General features: G+C 34.0%; 1 protein-coding gene across 1 annotated transcript in view; it reads right to left on the reverse strand.

Moving 5' to 3' along the window:
• Positions 1-16,058, reverse strand: part of LOC121740025 (prolyl 4-hydroxylase subunit alpha-1-like) — a 32,196-nt gene that overhangs the window by 6,096 nt on the left and 10,042 nt on the right. Inside the window, exons 4-5 of the mRNA XM_042132714.1 lie at positions 4,547-4,700; positions 3,180-3,404 (exon numbers count right to left, since the gene is read on the reverse strand). Coding sequence (XP_041988648.1) covers positions 3,180-3,404; positions 4,547-4,700 — 379 coding nt within the window. The remainder of the gene's footprint in view (positions 1-3,179; positions 3,405-4,546; positions 4,701-16,058) is intronic.

Raw genomic sequence — 16,058 nt, forward strand, 5'->3', positions numbered from 1 at the left:
GTGGTCAATCAAAATTACCACATTCTAAAGTCACATATCCGAATTGTAGTGAACAGACTTCAATACCTGGGCCTTCAAACCAATTTCGAAAAGTCAATGCTAACTCCGTCCAAATGTCTGACCTTTCTGGGTTTTCAATGGGACCCATGGCGCAATGTAAAATCTCTTCCTTTAGAGAAGGTGATAAATCTAAAGAAAAAGATTTCTGTAATCTTACAAACTCAAAAAATACACCTAAAAGAGTTACAAAGTCTTGTCGGACTCCTCAATTTTGCTCGGTTTGTGATTCCGAGGGGACGACTACAGTTTCGAGATACTCTCTTGTTCTTGAACGTTGCCATAAAGAGCCCGCTTACTGCCGTGCATCAATTGCCGAACACAGTAGAAATGGAACTGCGGTGATGGATGGCCAATTGCGACCTGTCGTCAAAAATTCATTTTCCACCTCCAACACATTTCTTAACAACGGATGCCTCGGACGTAGCCTGGGGCGCCCAATTGGAGGAAAAATCTGTGAGTGGGATGTGGACAGGTCCAGAACAAAATTTGCACAGCAACCAAAAAGAAATGTTAGCTGTGTTAAAGGCACTCCAAAGTCTATGTCACACGATAAAGAATTCCACAGTCCTCCTACAATGCGACAACAGGACTGTTGTATCTTATTTAAAAAACGAGGGCCCCCCCAGATCATTACCGTTGCTCCAGTTGACAAAAGAAATATTTCACCTTTTAGACTTACACCACATAGAACTACAGGTACACCACTTACCGGGAAGGTACAACAGTCATGCAGATCACTTATCACGACATCTGAGTCTTCCGGAATGGCATTTACTACCTCATTGCACAGAGAATTTGTTCAAGAAATTCGGAACTCCGATGATCGATCTCTTTGCCAGCGAAACGTCGAAAGTAGTTTCCAATTATGTGAGTCTGGACCAAACGGATCAGGAGACGATATATCACGATGCCTTCTCCCGAACCTGGAATTATCCCCTCGCTTGGGTATTCCCACCACCTTATCTAGTTCCCAAGGTGCTCATGCACTTGAACAAGGCGACAGGGTTATATCTGTTGGTAGTCCCGAGATGGGAACGAGTATTTTGGAGGGCGGACCTAAGAAACCAAGCAGTAGCAGCCCCGTTCACCATACAGAATCTACACCTGAATTTAATAGATATTGCGACAGGTCGTCCCCCAGCAGGAACCCAAGACATGGAATTGCAGGTGTGGAAATGTGGGGGTGGACAGAGGAGCTAAAGGACTGGAATATAAACCACCTTAATCTGCTGAAAAACTCTTGGCGTCCATCGACACTAAAAACTTATAAAGTGGCGTGGAACCGCTGGCTCAGATGGTGCCGTGCTCATAAAGAAAATGCCACTCATCCGTCGGGATCTGTTCTGGCAAAATATTTAGCTGATCTTCACCTTATTGATGGTCTAGCTTACAATACTATTTTAGTACACAAGTCGGTCGTATCAACATTGTGCAGTGTTGAAGATGCAGGCAAGCTATCTTCACATGTTCTGGTAAATCATATGCTTAAATCGATAGCTGTAAATAAACCAATCTCTAGAAAAACAAGTGTCTGGGATATAGATGATTTATTAAAGCATTTGGAAAAGCAAAATATTGATAAAGACAATGTTTTCCAAACTTGTCGACATACAGCCACGTTGCTTCTTTTATGCTCAGGCCGAAGAGTCCACGACTTGACATTATTAGCGGTTGATTCAGTACACTTCACTGTAAATGAAAACTCGATTTGTTTTTGGCCTCTTTACGGATCTAAAACTGATAGTGCGAACTACAGACAGTCGGGATGGAAGATATTTTCAAACAATAGTTCCAGAAATTTAGATCCTGTTTTCTGGGTTAAGCGGACCATTGATTTAATAAAAGAAAAACGGAAAGAATGTAATTCAAATAATCTTTTCATTAATCTAAGAGGAAACCCTAAGCCAGCCTCCAGAACAGTAATTGCTGGTTGGGTAAAAACTGTATTTCGTGAAGCAGGTATTACTACCCCTACAGGAAGTATTCGCTCTGCCGTAGCTTCAAAAAACTGGGTTGATAATTTACCTCTTGATCAAATATTGGCCAAAGGAAATTGGCGATCAAGTAATACTTTCTCGCGTTATTATCGCAGAGAAGTAAAACCGTCTCGCACAGGTAAAACAAGTTTGGCTCAATTATTTAGCCCTACAAATTGATTCTATTGTTACTGATACTTTATTCTGTAATTAATTTACACCTTATTAATTAATACAAATCAATAAATCTATTGATCTCAGTAAGGTATTTTACATTTCTATTTTCTAAGCTCTTCTAATGTATAATAATAATAATGCCCTTCACATTGGCGTCTTTTTCCCACCAGGCGATAACAAACAGGTCTCATATCAGTAAGCTTCAAGTATGCGTACAGTATTTAATGACGGTGTTTTACCTGTAAATAAAACACATATTAAATACTTACCTTACTTGAAGCTTACATTTTTAATACTGCCTGGTTATATTCGACTCAATGATTTGAAATTAAAATTAGGCCACTTCATGTGGCGTCGCCATGGTGGGGTTCTCAAGATAGCTGTGCGAGCGAGGGGGTACGAGAAGGAAAGAGACAAGACGAGGTCAAGCGACGAGCACGCTAGCGCCATCTCATATCAGTAAGCTTCAAGTAAGGTAAGTATTTAATATGTGTTTTATTTACAGGTAAAACACCGTCATTATTATATCATTAAAGAAGTAAAATATTCATAAATAATATTATTTTTCTGAAATAAACTTAACTTTCGTTGTTATTCCATGTTAATTTTATGTTTGATAGCATTTTAAACTAAAATAAAAAATATTTTTACGATTCGAATTATTCGAAAAATAATTTGTCGAATATTCGAGTAATAAAATCGTCGAATATTCGAATAAAACGAGTATTCGAATATTCGAATAACATACCCTAGGGGCGCTTAAATATATTTTGTTCTTAAAGTGGGCGGAAGACAAAATAAGTTTGGGAACCTCTGTCCTAAACGAACTAAACTGCCATTTATTTGACACGTGTAGTCTTAGAAACATTGGTCGCACCGAATTACTGTATATACGATTTTTACGCAACTTTATTGTTATGCAACTTGCCCCACCGTCTCATACCATCTTACCCCACTATCACTCACCAGTGCGAAGTCAAAGTGCGGCTCGTAGTGTCCGCCGATGCCGTAGTTAACGACCTGCAGCTTCTCGGCCGTGGCGAGGTCGAGGCCGGTGATGTCGCGGACGCGGCGCGACACGCGCGCGACCACCGGCGACTCGTCGTCGCGCAGCCACCCCGACTTGCTGATGCGGTAGTGGGCCGGCACCAGCTTGCCCGTCTTGGAGTCGTGGACCGTAGCGCGACGGAACTGGAGATAAAAAGAATATTAGAATCGTCCGCAACCTCATTCGTGGGGAATTCGTCGAAATAAAAAGTATAAGTCCGTTCATGCCTTTCATCCCATATAAATTGGGTTTAGCGTAAAAAAGTAAAATCTGTAATTTTAAAAACTTAAATAAATACGTGTGGCTCTCGGGGACTGCCGTGGTAAAGCTACTGCATAACATTTTTTATCAACTTTGTATGTAATTATGATTCGCATACGTCTAGTTACTAGTATAATAAGTAATAGACGATGCGCGGCAACGCCCACCGCTGTGCGGGCCGAAGTAGTGTTAAGTTTATTTTCGTTACAAAATTTCTTGATTCGGTCGCCGCGCTCAAAGCCCACGATAAAAACTATGCAATAGCTTAAAACTCGTCTGCATTTTGATATACCCAGTGACTGTCACAGTAAACTGGAGTCTAACGACACCTAACGCTAAAAATCTTAAAAATGTAAAATATATAGGGCTCCTACACAAAACTGCGAATTCGCATCGCATCGTAAATATCTGCGACCAAACTCATCATAAAATTACATTACGATGCGAATTTGCACGAATTCCCATAGGTCGGAAGGCCAGGTTCTTCTTTCTTTCTTTTCTTTTTGTTCTTTTTTGGCAACTTGACACGAAGTATGTGTATGTCGTGCCACAGGAATATGGCGGGAAAACCATATTCCTCCTATAATAATTTTCTTCATCGTTTCACTATAATATCGTCATGACTAAAGTCTAGTCAAAGTCTAAGTTAAAGTCAAAGCAATCAAGGAGTCAAGTCGGGCGAGGCTTTACTGAAACTTTCGACGGAGTTTTGGAGGGAACACAAAAAAACACTTTTCGTGAAGTTGCATCATTTGCCTACACTTGTGCTCGATAACGAATATCTATTGGTAAATATTCCACCAATATTATACATTAAAAACCCAGTTAACACAACTTCAGGACAATAATACAAAAATACAACAGCACTCTTTCACATTCCCGGCAAAACTCCGAAGGCCAGGTTGTCATACAGCACACACACGATTTTATGGTATTCAACCTCGATATTTAGACCTGAATTTGTCAAAATAAGAACGGCCGTAGCCATTAAATTAAAATTAAAAAAAAAAAACAGAAAAATCACCCTAGGCTGCGCGAGCTCCTTGAGATGTTCGATCTCCGAGTCGCTGAGCACCTCGTGGAACAGCACGATGTCGGGGTCGCGGTACTTGTACTCCATCTTGATCGGCGCCAGACGCAGGAACGGGTGATTCTCCGTCAGGTAACGACAGGTTAGTCTGAAATTAAGATTAGAAATTCTGATTGCAAACGCTAAGCCTGACGCTGGCGAGTTTATCAAATAGGCTATTTTGAAACAGTCATTTACATTTTAGTATGTCTTTGTACCCGAGGCCGAGTCTACATTGCTGCATTGCACATTGCTTGTTAAGGATAATGAGATAGTACTTTTTGCTGATGACACTTCACTTATTTTTAAAGTGAAGCGACAACAGTCAAATTACGACGAGGTAAATAGTGCTCTCTCAAAAATAGTACATTGGTTTAACGTTAATAACTTACTTCTAAATTCTAAGAAAACTAAATGTTTAAAATTTACTTTGCCCAACGTTAGGCAAGTTAAAACCAATTTACTATTAAATGATGAGAAGATGAATTTGGTGGACACCACTGTATTCTTAGGCATTACACTAGACAGTAAATTACAGTCCTCATATTGCTAATCTTGCAGATAGGCTCAGTTCTGCAGCATACGCAGTCAGAAAAATACGGGAAATTTCTGACGAAGACACAGCAAGACTAGTTTATTTCAGTTATTTTCATAGTAGAATGTCGTATGGCATCCTCTTATGGGGAAACGCTGCCGACATTAATACGATTTTTGTGCTGCAGAAGCGAGCTATACGTTCAATTTATAAAATGTCAGCTTTTGAATCTCTGAGAGAAAAGTTTAAAGAAATTGGTATTCTAACTGTTGCTTCTCAATACATTTTGGATAGTGTGTTATATGTTAGAAGGAATCTTAGTAAATTTACAACCAAAAGTGACAGTCACGGAAGAAACACTAGAAATAAGTACAAACTAGAAATACCGGTGATCAGACTTAGTAAAGTTAGTAAATCTTTTAAAGGTCAATGTATACGCCTTTACAATAAAATCCCAGAAAACGTTCAAAATCTTTCCATTAATAAATTTAAAAAAGTAGTCAAAGAGCGTTTGTGTGCCAAAGCCTATTATAAGGTCAATGATTTCATAAACGATGGCACATCTTGGGAGTAGGATGGCTGCTTGCAAGGCTATTTCTACATTATTTTATGACTTACAATTATGTATGTATATTGACATTGTATAATTTTAAGTTACAACATTGTAAACCTTATTTTAAAATATTAATTTTTTTCTCACTTTTTTTGGTAAAAAAGTGGGCCCCGTGCGAGTTTCTTACGCCGGTTCTTCTCGCCGGGTTAGTTCCCGAACCGGTGGTAGGCATCATGTAGACGTTCAGAGAACATTTGCAAAAATTTATTCTGAATAAAAAAGTTTGAGTTTGAGTTGAGTTTGAGTTTCCGAAGTCCGGTAGGTCCGGTAGAAGTGCGTCGTCGGAAATAAATAAAGTCTTGCAGACCTATGTGAAGTGAGCAACCGAGTTCAAGGTAAATGATTTTTATATATGTCATTCGATTGTACCCGGAGTGTACCCGATTGTACCGCAATTAAAATCGTTTGTACCTCAATAGGGTAGAAATGGGGGGGTGGTAAAATTTGCTTAGCAACCGACATAAAGATACCGGAATTTCAATGATGCCATCTGGAAGAGTATCGTTTGTACCGGATTGTACCCGTTTTTAAAGTTTTTTTTTTTTTTGATTTTACGAAAAAAAAACAAAAAAAAATTTTTCCCTAAAAATAAGGCTTTGTATGAAGTAGAAGGAAAGAAAGTATATAAAGCAGTTCAAATGTGTAAAAGAAGTTATTTTTTGAGGTAGATTAGTTCGGTCTTGACGAATTTTCCAATATCTTACTATAAAAGTCGGAGTTATATTTTGCAGTTTTTTTGTCGTTTGTACCTCGCCAAAACAGAAAGATTATAAAAGAAGATACTACTCACTTTAAATTCACACAAAATTTTTTGAGGTACAAACGATTTTTCATATAGTAACAACGTCAGAAATTCGATCGGTCTTGACGAATTTTCCTATAACTTACTATAAAACTTTGAGTTAAATTTTGCAACTTTTATCGTTTGTACCTCGCCAAAACAGAAAGATTATTAAAGAAAATACTATTCACTTTATTTTAACATAAATTTTTTTAAGGTACAAACGATTTTTCATATAGTAACAACGTCAGAAATTCGATCGGTCTTGCCGAATTTTGCAATATCTTACTATAAAAGTCAGAGTTAAATTTTTCAACTTTTATCGTTTGTACCTAGCCAAAACCGAAAAATTATAAAAGAAGATACTATTCACTTCATAAAAACCCAAGAAATCGTGAGGTATAAACGATTTTTCATATAGTAACAACGTCAGAGATTCTATCGGTCTTGACGAAATTTCTTACATCTAACTATAAAACTCGGAGTTAAATTTTGCAATTTTTATCGTTTGTACCTAGCCAAAACCGAAAGATTATAAAAGAAGATACTATTCACTTTATATTTACACAAAAAAATTTGAGGTACAAACGATTTTTCATATAGTAACAACGTCAGAGATTCGATTGGTCTTGACGAATTTTGAATATCTTCCTATAAAACTAAGAGTTAAATTTTGCAACTTCTATCGTTTGTACCTAGCGAAAACCGAAAGATTATAAAAGAAGTTGCTATTCACTTCATATTCACTCAAAATTTTTTGAGGTACAAACGATTTTTCATATAGTAACAACGTCAGAGATTCGATCGGTCTTGACGAATTTTCGAATATCTTACTATAAAACTCGGAGTTAAATTTTGCAACTTTTATCGTTTGTACCTCGCCAAAACCGAAAGATTACAAAAGAAGGTACTATTCACTTCATATTCACTCAAAATTTTTTGAGGTACAAACGATTTTTCATATATTAACAACGTCAGAAATTCGATCGGTCTTGACGAATTTTCCTATAACTTACTATAAAACTTTGAGTTAAATTTTGCAACTTTTATCGTTTGTACCTCGCCAAAACAGAAAGATTATTAAAGAAAATACTATTCACTTTATTTTAACATAAATTTTTTTAAGGTACAAACGATTTTTCATATAGTAACAACGTCAGAAATTCGATCGGTCTTGCCGAATTTTGCAATATCTTACTATAAAAGTCAGAGTTAAATTTTTCAACTTTTATCGTTTGTACCTAGCCAAAACCGAAAAATTATAAAAGAAGATACTATTCACTTCATAAAAACCCAAGAACTCGTGAGGTATAAACGATTTTTCATATAGTAACAACGTCAGAGATTCTATCGGTCTTGACGAAATTTCTAACATCTAACTATAAAACTCGGAGTTAAATTTTGCAATTTTTATCGTTTGTACCTAGCCAAAACCGAAAGATTATAAAAGAAGATACTATTCACTTTATATTTACACAAAAAAATTTGAGGTACAAACGATTTTTCATATAGTAACAACGTCAGAGATTCGATTGGTCTTGACGAATTTTGAATATCTTCCTATAAAACTAAGAGTTAAATTTTGCAACTTCTATCGTTTGTACCTAGCGAAAACCGAAAGATTATAAAAGAAGTTGCTATTCACTTCATATTCACTCAAAATTTTTTGAGGTACAAACGATTTTTCATATAGTAACAACGTCAGAGATTCGATCGGTCTTGACGAATTTTCCAATATCTTACTATAAAACTCGGAGTCAAATTTTGCAAATTTTATCGTTTGTACCTCGCCAAAACCGAAAGATTACAAAAGAAGGTACTATTCACTTCATATTCACTCAAAATTTTTTGAGGTACAAACGATTTTTCATATAGAAACAACGTCAGAGATTCGATCGGTCTTGACGAATTTTCGAATATCTTACTATAAAACTCGGAGTCAAATTTTGCAAATTTTATCGTTTGTACCTCGCCAAAACCGAAAGATTATAAAAGAAAATACTATTCACTTCATATTTACACTAAAAAATTTGAGGTACAAACGATTTTTCATATAGTAACAACGTCAGAGATTCGATCGGTCTTGACGAATTTTCGAATATCTTACTATAAAACTCGGAGTCAAATTTTGCAACTTTTATCGTTTGTACCTCGCCAAAACCGAAAGATTACAAAAGAAGATACTATTCACTTCATATTCACTCAAAATTTTTTGAGGTACAAACGATTTTTCATTTAGAAACAACGTCAGAGATTCGATCGGTCTTGACGAATTTTCGAATATCTTACTATAAAACTCGGAGTCAAATTTTGCAACTTTTATCGTTTGTACCTCGCCAAAACCGAAAGATTATAAAAGAAGATACTATTCACTTCATATTTACACTAAAAAATTTGAGGTACAAACGATTTTTCATATAGTAACAACGTCAGAGATTCGATCGGTCTTGACGAATTTTCGAATATCTTACTATAAAACTCGGAGTCAAATTTTGCAACTTTTATCGTTTGTACCTCGCCAAAACCGAAAGATTACAAAAGAAGGTACTATTCACTTCATATTCACTCAAAATTTTTTGAGGTACAAACGATTTTTCATTTAGAAACAACGTCAGAGATTCGATCGGTCTTGACGAATTTTCGAATATCTTACTATAAAACTCGGAGTCAAATTTTGCAAATTTTATCGTTTGTACCTCGCCAAAACCGAAAGATTATAAAAGAAGATACTATTCACTTCATATTTACACTAAAAAATTTGAGGTACAAACGATTTTTCATATAGTAACAACGTCAGAGATTCGATCGGTCTTGACGAATTTTCGAATATCTTACTATAAAACTCGGAGTCAAATTTTGCAACTTTTATCGTTTGTACCTCGCCAAAACCGAAAGATTACAAAAGCAGATACTATTCACTTCATATTCACTCAAAATTTTTTGAGGTACAAACGATTTTTCATTTAGAAACAACGTCAGAGATTCGATCGGTCTTGACGAATTTTCGAATATCTTACTATAAAACTCGGAGTCAAATTTTGCAAATTTTATCGTTTGTACCTCGCCAAAACCGAAAGATTATAAAAGAAGATACTATTCACTTCATATTTACACAAAAAAATTTGAGGTACAAACGATTTTTCATATAGTAACAACGTCAGAGATTCGATCGGTCTTGACGAATTTTCGAATATCTTACTATAAAACTCGGAGTCAAATTTTGCAACTTTTATCGTTTGTACCTCGCCAAAACCGAAAGATTACAAAAGAAGATACTATTCACTTCATATTCACTCAAAATTTTTTAAGGTAAAAACGATTTTTCATATAGTAACAACGTCAGAGATTCGATCGGTCTTGACGAATTTTCGAATATCTTACTATAAAACTCGGAGTCAAATTTTGCAACTTTTATCGTTTGTACCTCGCCAAAACAGAAAAATTATTAAAGAATATACTATTCACTTCATATTTACACAAAAAAATTTGAGGTACAAACGATTTTTCATATAGTAACAACGTCAGAGATTCGATCGGTCTTGACGAATTTTCGAATATCTTACTATAAAACTCGGAGTCAAATTTTGCAACTTTTATCGTTTGTACCTCGCCAAAACCGAAAGATTACAAAAGCAGATACTATTCACTTCATATTCACTCAAAATTTTTTGAGGTACAAACGATTTTTCATTTAGAAACAACGTCAGAGATTCGATCGGTCTTGACGAATTTTCGAATATCTTACTATAAAACTCGGAGTCAAATTTTGCAAATTTTATCGTTTGTACCTCGCCAAAACCGAAAGATTATAAAAGAAGATACTATTCACTTCATATTTACACAAAAAAATTTGAGGTACAAACGATTTTTCATATAGTAACAACGTCAGAGATTCGATCGGTCTTGACGAATTTTCGAATATCTTACTATAAAACTCGGAGTCAAATTTTGCAACTTTTATCGTTTGTACCTCGCCAAAACCGAAAGATTACAAAAGAAGATACTATTCACTTCATATTCACTCAAAATTTTTTGAGGTAAAAACGATTTTTCATATAGTAACAACGTCAGAGATTCGATCGGTCTTGACGAATTTTCGAATATCTTACTATAAAACTAGGAGTCAAATTTTGCAACTTTTATCGTTTGTACCTCGCCAAAACAGAAAAATTATTAAAGAATATACTATTCACTTCATATTTACATAAAAAAATTTGAGGTACAAACGATTTTTCATATAGTAACAACGTCAGAGATTCGATCGGTCTTGACGAATTTTCCAATATCTTACTATAAAACTCGGAGTCAAATTTTGCAACTTTTATCGTTTGTACCTCGCCAAAACCGAAAGATTACAAAAGAAGGTACTATTCACTTCATATTCACTCAAAATTTTTTGAGGTACAAACGATTTTTCATATAGAAACAACGTCAGAGATTCGATCGGTCTTGACGAATTTTCGAATATCTTACTATAAAACTCGGAGTCAAATTTTGCAACTTTTATCGTTTGTACCTCGCTAAAACCGAAAGATTACAAAAGAAGATACTATTCACTTCATATTCACTCAAAATTTTTTGAGGTACAAACGATTTTTCATTTAGAAACAACGTCAGAGATTCGATCGGTCTTGACGAATTTTCGAATATCTTACTATAAAACTCGGAGTCAAATTTTGCAAATTTTATCGTTTGTACCTCGCCAAAACCGAAAGATTATAAAAGAAGATACTATTCACTTCATATTTACACTAAAAAATTTGAGGTACAAACGATTTTTCATATAGTAACAACGTCAGAGATTCGATCGGTCTTGACGAATTTTCGAATATCTTACTATAAAACTCGGAGTCAAATTTTGCAACTTTTATCGTTTGTACCTCGCTAAAACCGAAAGATTACAAAAGAAGATACTATTCACTTCATATTCACTCAAAATTTTTTGAGGTACAAACGATTTTTCATTTAGAAACAACGTCAGAGATTCGATCGGTCTTGACGAATTTTCGAATATCTTACTATAAAACTCGGAGTCAAATTTTGCAAATTTTATCGTTTGTACCTCGCCAAAACCGAAAGATTATAAAAGAAGATACTATTCACTTCATATTTACACTAAAAAATTTGAGGTACAAACGATTTTTCATATAGTAACAACGTCAGAGATTCGATCGGTCTTGACGAATTTTCGAATATCTTACTATAAAACTCGGAGTCAAATTTTGCAAATTTTATAGTTTGTACCTCGCCAAAACCGAAAGATTATAAAAGAAGATACTATTCACTTCATATTTACACAAAAAAATTTGAGGTACAAACGATTTTTCATATAGTAACAACGTCAGAGATTCGATCGGTCTTGACGAATTTTCGAATATCTTACGATAAAAATCGTTTGTACCTCAAATTTTTTTGTGTAAATTTGAAGTGAATAGTATCTTCTTTAATAATCTTTCGGTTTTGGCGAGGTACACACGATAAAAGTTGCAAAATATGACTCCGAGTTTTATAGTAAGATATTCGAAAATTCGTCAAGACCGATCGAATCTCTGACGTTGTTACTATATGAAAAATCGTTTTTACCTCAAAAAATTTTGAGTGAATATGAAGTGAATAGTATCTTCTTTTGTAATCTTTCGGTTTTGGCGAGGTACAAACGATAAAAGTTGCAAAATTTGACTCCGAGTTTTATAGTAAGATATTCGAAAATTCGTCAAGACCGATCGAATCTCTGACGTTGTTACTATATGAAAAATCGTTTTTACCTCAAAAAATTTTGAGTGAATATGAAGTGAATAGTATCTTCTTTTGTAATCTTTCGGTTTTGGCGAGGTACAAACGATAAAAGTTGCAAAATTTGACTCCGAGTTTTATAGTAAGATATTCGAAAATTCGTCAAGACCGATCGAATCTCTGACGTTGTTACTATATGAAAAATCGTTTGTACCTCAAATTTTTTTGTGTTAATATGAAGTGAATAGTATCTTCTTTAATAATTTTTCTGTTTTGGCGAGGTACAAACGACAAAAGTTGCAAAATTTGACTCCGAGTTTTATAGTAGGATATTCGAAAATTCGTCAAGACCGATCGAATCTCTGACGTTGTTACTATATGAAAAATCGTTTGTACCTCAAAATTTTTTATAATAAATATGAAGTAAATAATATCTTCTTTTATAATCTTTCGGTTTTGGCGAGGTACAAACGATAAAAGTTGCAAAATATGACTCCGACTTTTATAGTAAAATATTCGAAAATTCGTCAAGACCGATCGAAGCTCTGACGTTGTTACTATATGAAAAATCGTTTTTACCTCAAAAAATTTTGAGTGAATATGAAGTGAATAGTATCTTCTTTTGTAATCTTTCGGTTTTGGCGAGGTACAAACGATAAAAGTTGCAAAATATGACTCCGACTTTTATAGTAAAATATTCGAAAATTCGTCAAGACCGATCGAATCTCTGACGTTGTTACTATATGAAAAATCGTTTGTACCTCAAATTTTTTTGTGTAAATATGAAGTGAATAGTATCTTCTTTAATAATTTTTCTGTTTTGGCGAGGTACGAACGACAAAAGTTGCAAAATTTGACTCCGAGTTTTATAGTAAGATATTCGAAAATTCGTCAAGACCGATCGAATCTCTGACGTTGTTACTATATGAAAAATCGTTTTTACCTCAAAAAATTTTGAGTGAATATGAAGTGAATAGTATCTTCTTTTGTAATCTTTCGGTTTTGGCGAGGTACAAACGATAAAATTTGCAAAATTTGACTCCGAGTTTTATAGTAAGATATTCGAAAATTCGTCAAGACCGATCGAATCTCTGACGTTGTTACTATATGAAAAATCGTTTGTACCTCAAATTTTTTTGTGTAAATATGAAGTGAATAGTATCTTCTTTAATAATTTTTCTGTTTTGGCGAGGTACAAACGACAAAAGTTGCAAAATTTGACTCCGAGTTTTATAGTAAGATATTCGAAAATTCGTCAAGACCGATCGAATCTCTGACGTTGTTACTATATGAAAAATCGTTTTTACCTCAAAAAATTTTGAGTGAATATGAAGTGAATAGTATCTTCTTTTGTAATTTTTTTTTTTTTTTTTCTTTATTTTAAGTCGCTTTTTAACAGCTAAGGTCATTAGCGACTACAGTAATGTTTACATTTATATACTTTCATACATATTTAAATTTTTAACAAAATTAATCGTCTGTATGTATCCTTTGTCACTTAAACAATCTTTCATAATATTAGGTAAATTACAAGCTATTTTAATATCATCGTAATCATGACATTCTTTTAACAGATGTTGTACAGTTAGATCCATTCTGCATCTACATTTTGGTCTACCAGTTTTTTTCATTAAGTATACATGAGTCATATTTGTGTGACCAATTCGCAGTCTAGTAATGACAGTTTGATCCCTTCGAGTATGAAATAATGATGGAGCTTTGTCAAAAACTGAATTTCTTATTCTGTATAATTTACTACTAGAATTTTTATCCTTCCAAACAGTATCCCATAGTATTCTAATTTTTTGTTTTATGTGTCTTTTAACATCTAATGCATTAGAATTAATAGAAAAATCTACTAAATTTAAATTTGTAGCACTTTTTGCTGCCATATCAGCCTTCTCATTACCTTCAATACCCTGATGACTTGGGATCCAAAATATTTCAAATTTAAAGTTATTTTCAATTAAATGTAAAATTGTGTCTCTCATGCATAGTATGAGTGGGTCGATATTATTAATGTTAAGCAGTGCCTGCAGGCACGATTTAGAATCAGAGAATATAATAAATTTATCTAAATTACTCCCACTTTTTATTATTTCAAGAGCTTTACAGATAGCAATAGCTTCACAACTGAAAATTGAATTATAATCTGATAATTTATAACAGTAACTACTATCGAGAGTAACGACAGCACATCCTGATTTATCATCAATTACTGATCCATCTGTATATAACTGTATATAATCTTGATTTTTATGTATTATTTCATTAAATAGGCTTTTGTAAATTAAATTTGGGGTTTTATCTTTAGGATGTTTAGTTAATTCAAGGTTTATAGGTAAATCAATATCGACCCACGGGCCGTAAGCAGGAATTTTTTTAGGGAAAAATGATGGAAAACAAAAATTTATATCAGTTAAATATTGTTTAGCTCGAATACGCAGTGGTTTGGTCAGGTTAGATCGAATATTATATTCAGCGTTAGGCGAGGATTTTGTGAAATATTCATAAATTGGACTGAAAGGTTGAGAGAAAATGTTAGTGGCATAAATTAGAACCAGCTGTTTTCTTCTGTAGGAAAGTGGCATTTCCCCCGATTCTGCCAATATACTCATAACGGGACTTGTCTTAAAGGCACCGATACTTAATCTTAAAGCAGTGTTTTGTATGCTTTCTAAACATTTAAGATTGCTAGGTTTAGCGGAATCATAGAAAATAGCGCCATAATCTAATTTTTGTCTAATTAGAGCCTTATTTGTATTAATTAAACAATTTTTATCAGCACCCCATGACAGTGATGATAAAACTTTAATAACATTCAATCTTTTATTACATTCTGTTTTTAATTTATTTAAATGTAATTTCCATGTCATTTTGGAGTCTAATGTTAAACCTAATATTTTTATGTTACTTACTTTTTTAATAGTATTATCATTTAAGGAAAGCGCTAAATGTGTATTTATTTTCTTTTTCTTTGTAAATACAATGTATTCTGTTTTAGTTTTAGAGAATTTAAATCCAGATTTTCTTGACCAATCGAGAAGCCTATCAAGAGTATTTTGAATAATTTTTAATGTTGAATCTAAGATCTTACCAGAACAAGTTATCGTCAAGTCGTCTGCAAACAAAAAGCCTCTCAGAGGTTTATCTATACATGAAAGGACATCATTTATTGCCAGTAAAAATAAAACTACACTTATAACCGATCCTTGGGGCAAACCATTTTCAATAATAACCTGATCAGAAACCGTACTATTAATTCTAACTTTAATCGTCCTGTTAGTTAAAAATTTTTTAACGAAAGCAAGCGTGTTTCCTTTGATACCCAAGCCCTGCAAAATTTCGATCACTCTATGCTTCCACACCATCTCATATGCCTTCTCAATGTCAAGTGCTACAAGAACCAAATAATTATTATTAGCTAAAGAGTCTAAAATTTCACTTTCTATGTTCATTAATTGATCAGAGGTTGACCTAAATTGTCGAAATCCATATTGATAATTTGATAAATAATTATTTACTTCTGCGTACCATTTAATTCTGTTGTTTACAATTTTTTCGAATACTTTGCACATGTTACAAGTTAATGCTATAGGTCTGTAGCTTGATGGTGAACTAGCATCTTTGCCAGGCTTAAGTATTGGAATCACCACAGCTTCTCTCCAACAATCGGGAAACAACTGATTTTGCCACATATAATTATAAAGATTTAGTAAATATTTAAGTCCACTTTCGGGAAGATGCTTAATTATACCAATAGGGATGTTATCTGGCCCAGGACTAGAGTTTTTGCTTTGAGAGA

The sequence above is a fragment of the Aricia agestis genome, chromosome 2 (genome assembly GCF_905147365.1).
Source record: "Aricia agestis chromosome 2, ilAriAges1.1, whole genome shotgun sequence".
In the NCBI taxonomy this organism is placed as follows: domain Eukaryota; kingdom Metazoa; phylum Arthropoda; class Insecta; order Lepidoptera; family Lycaenidae; genus Aricia; species Aricia agestis.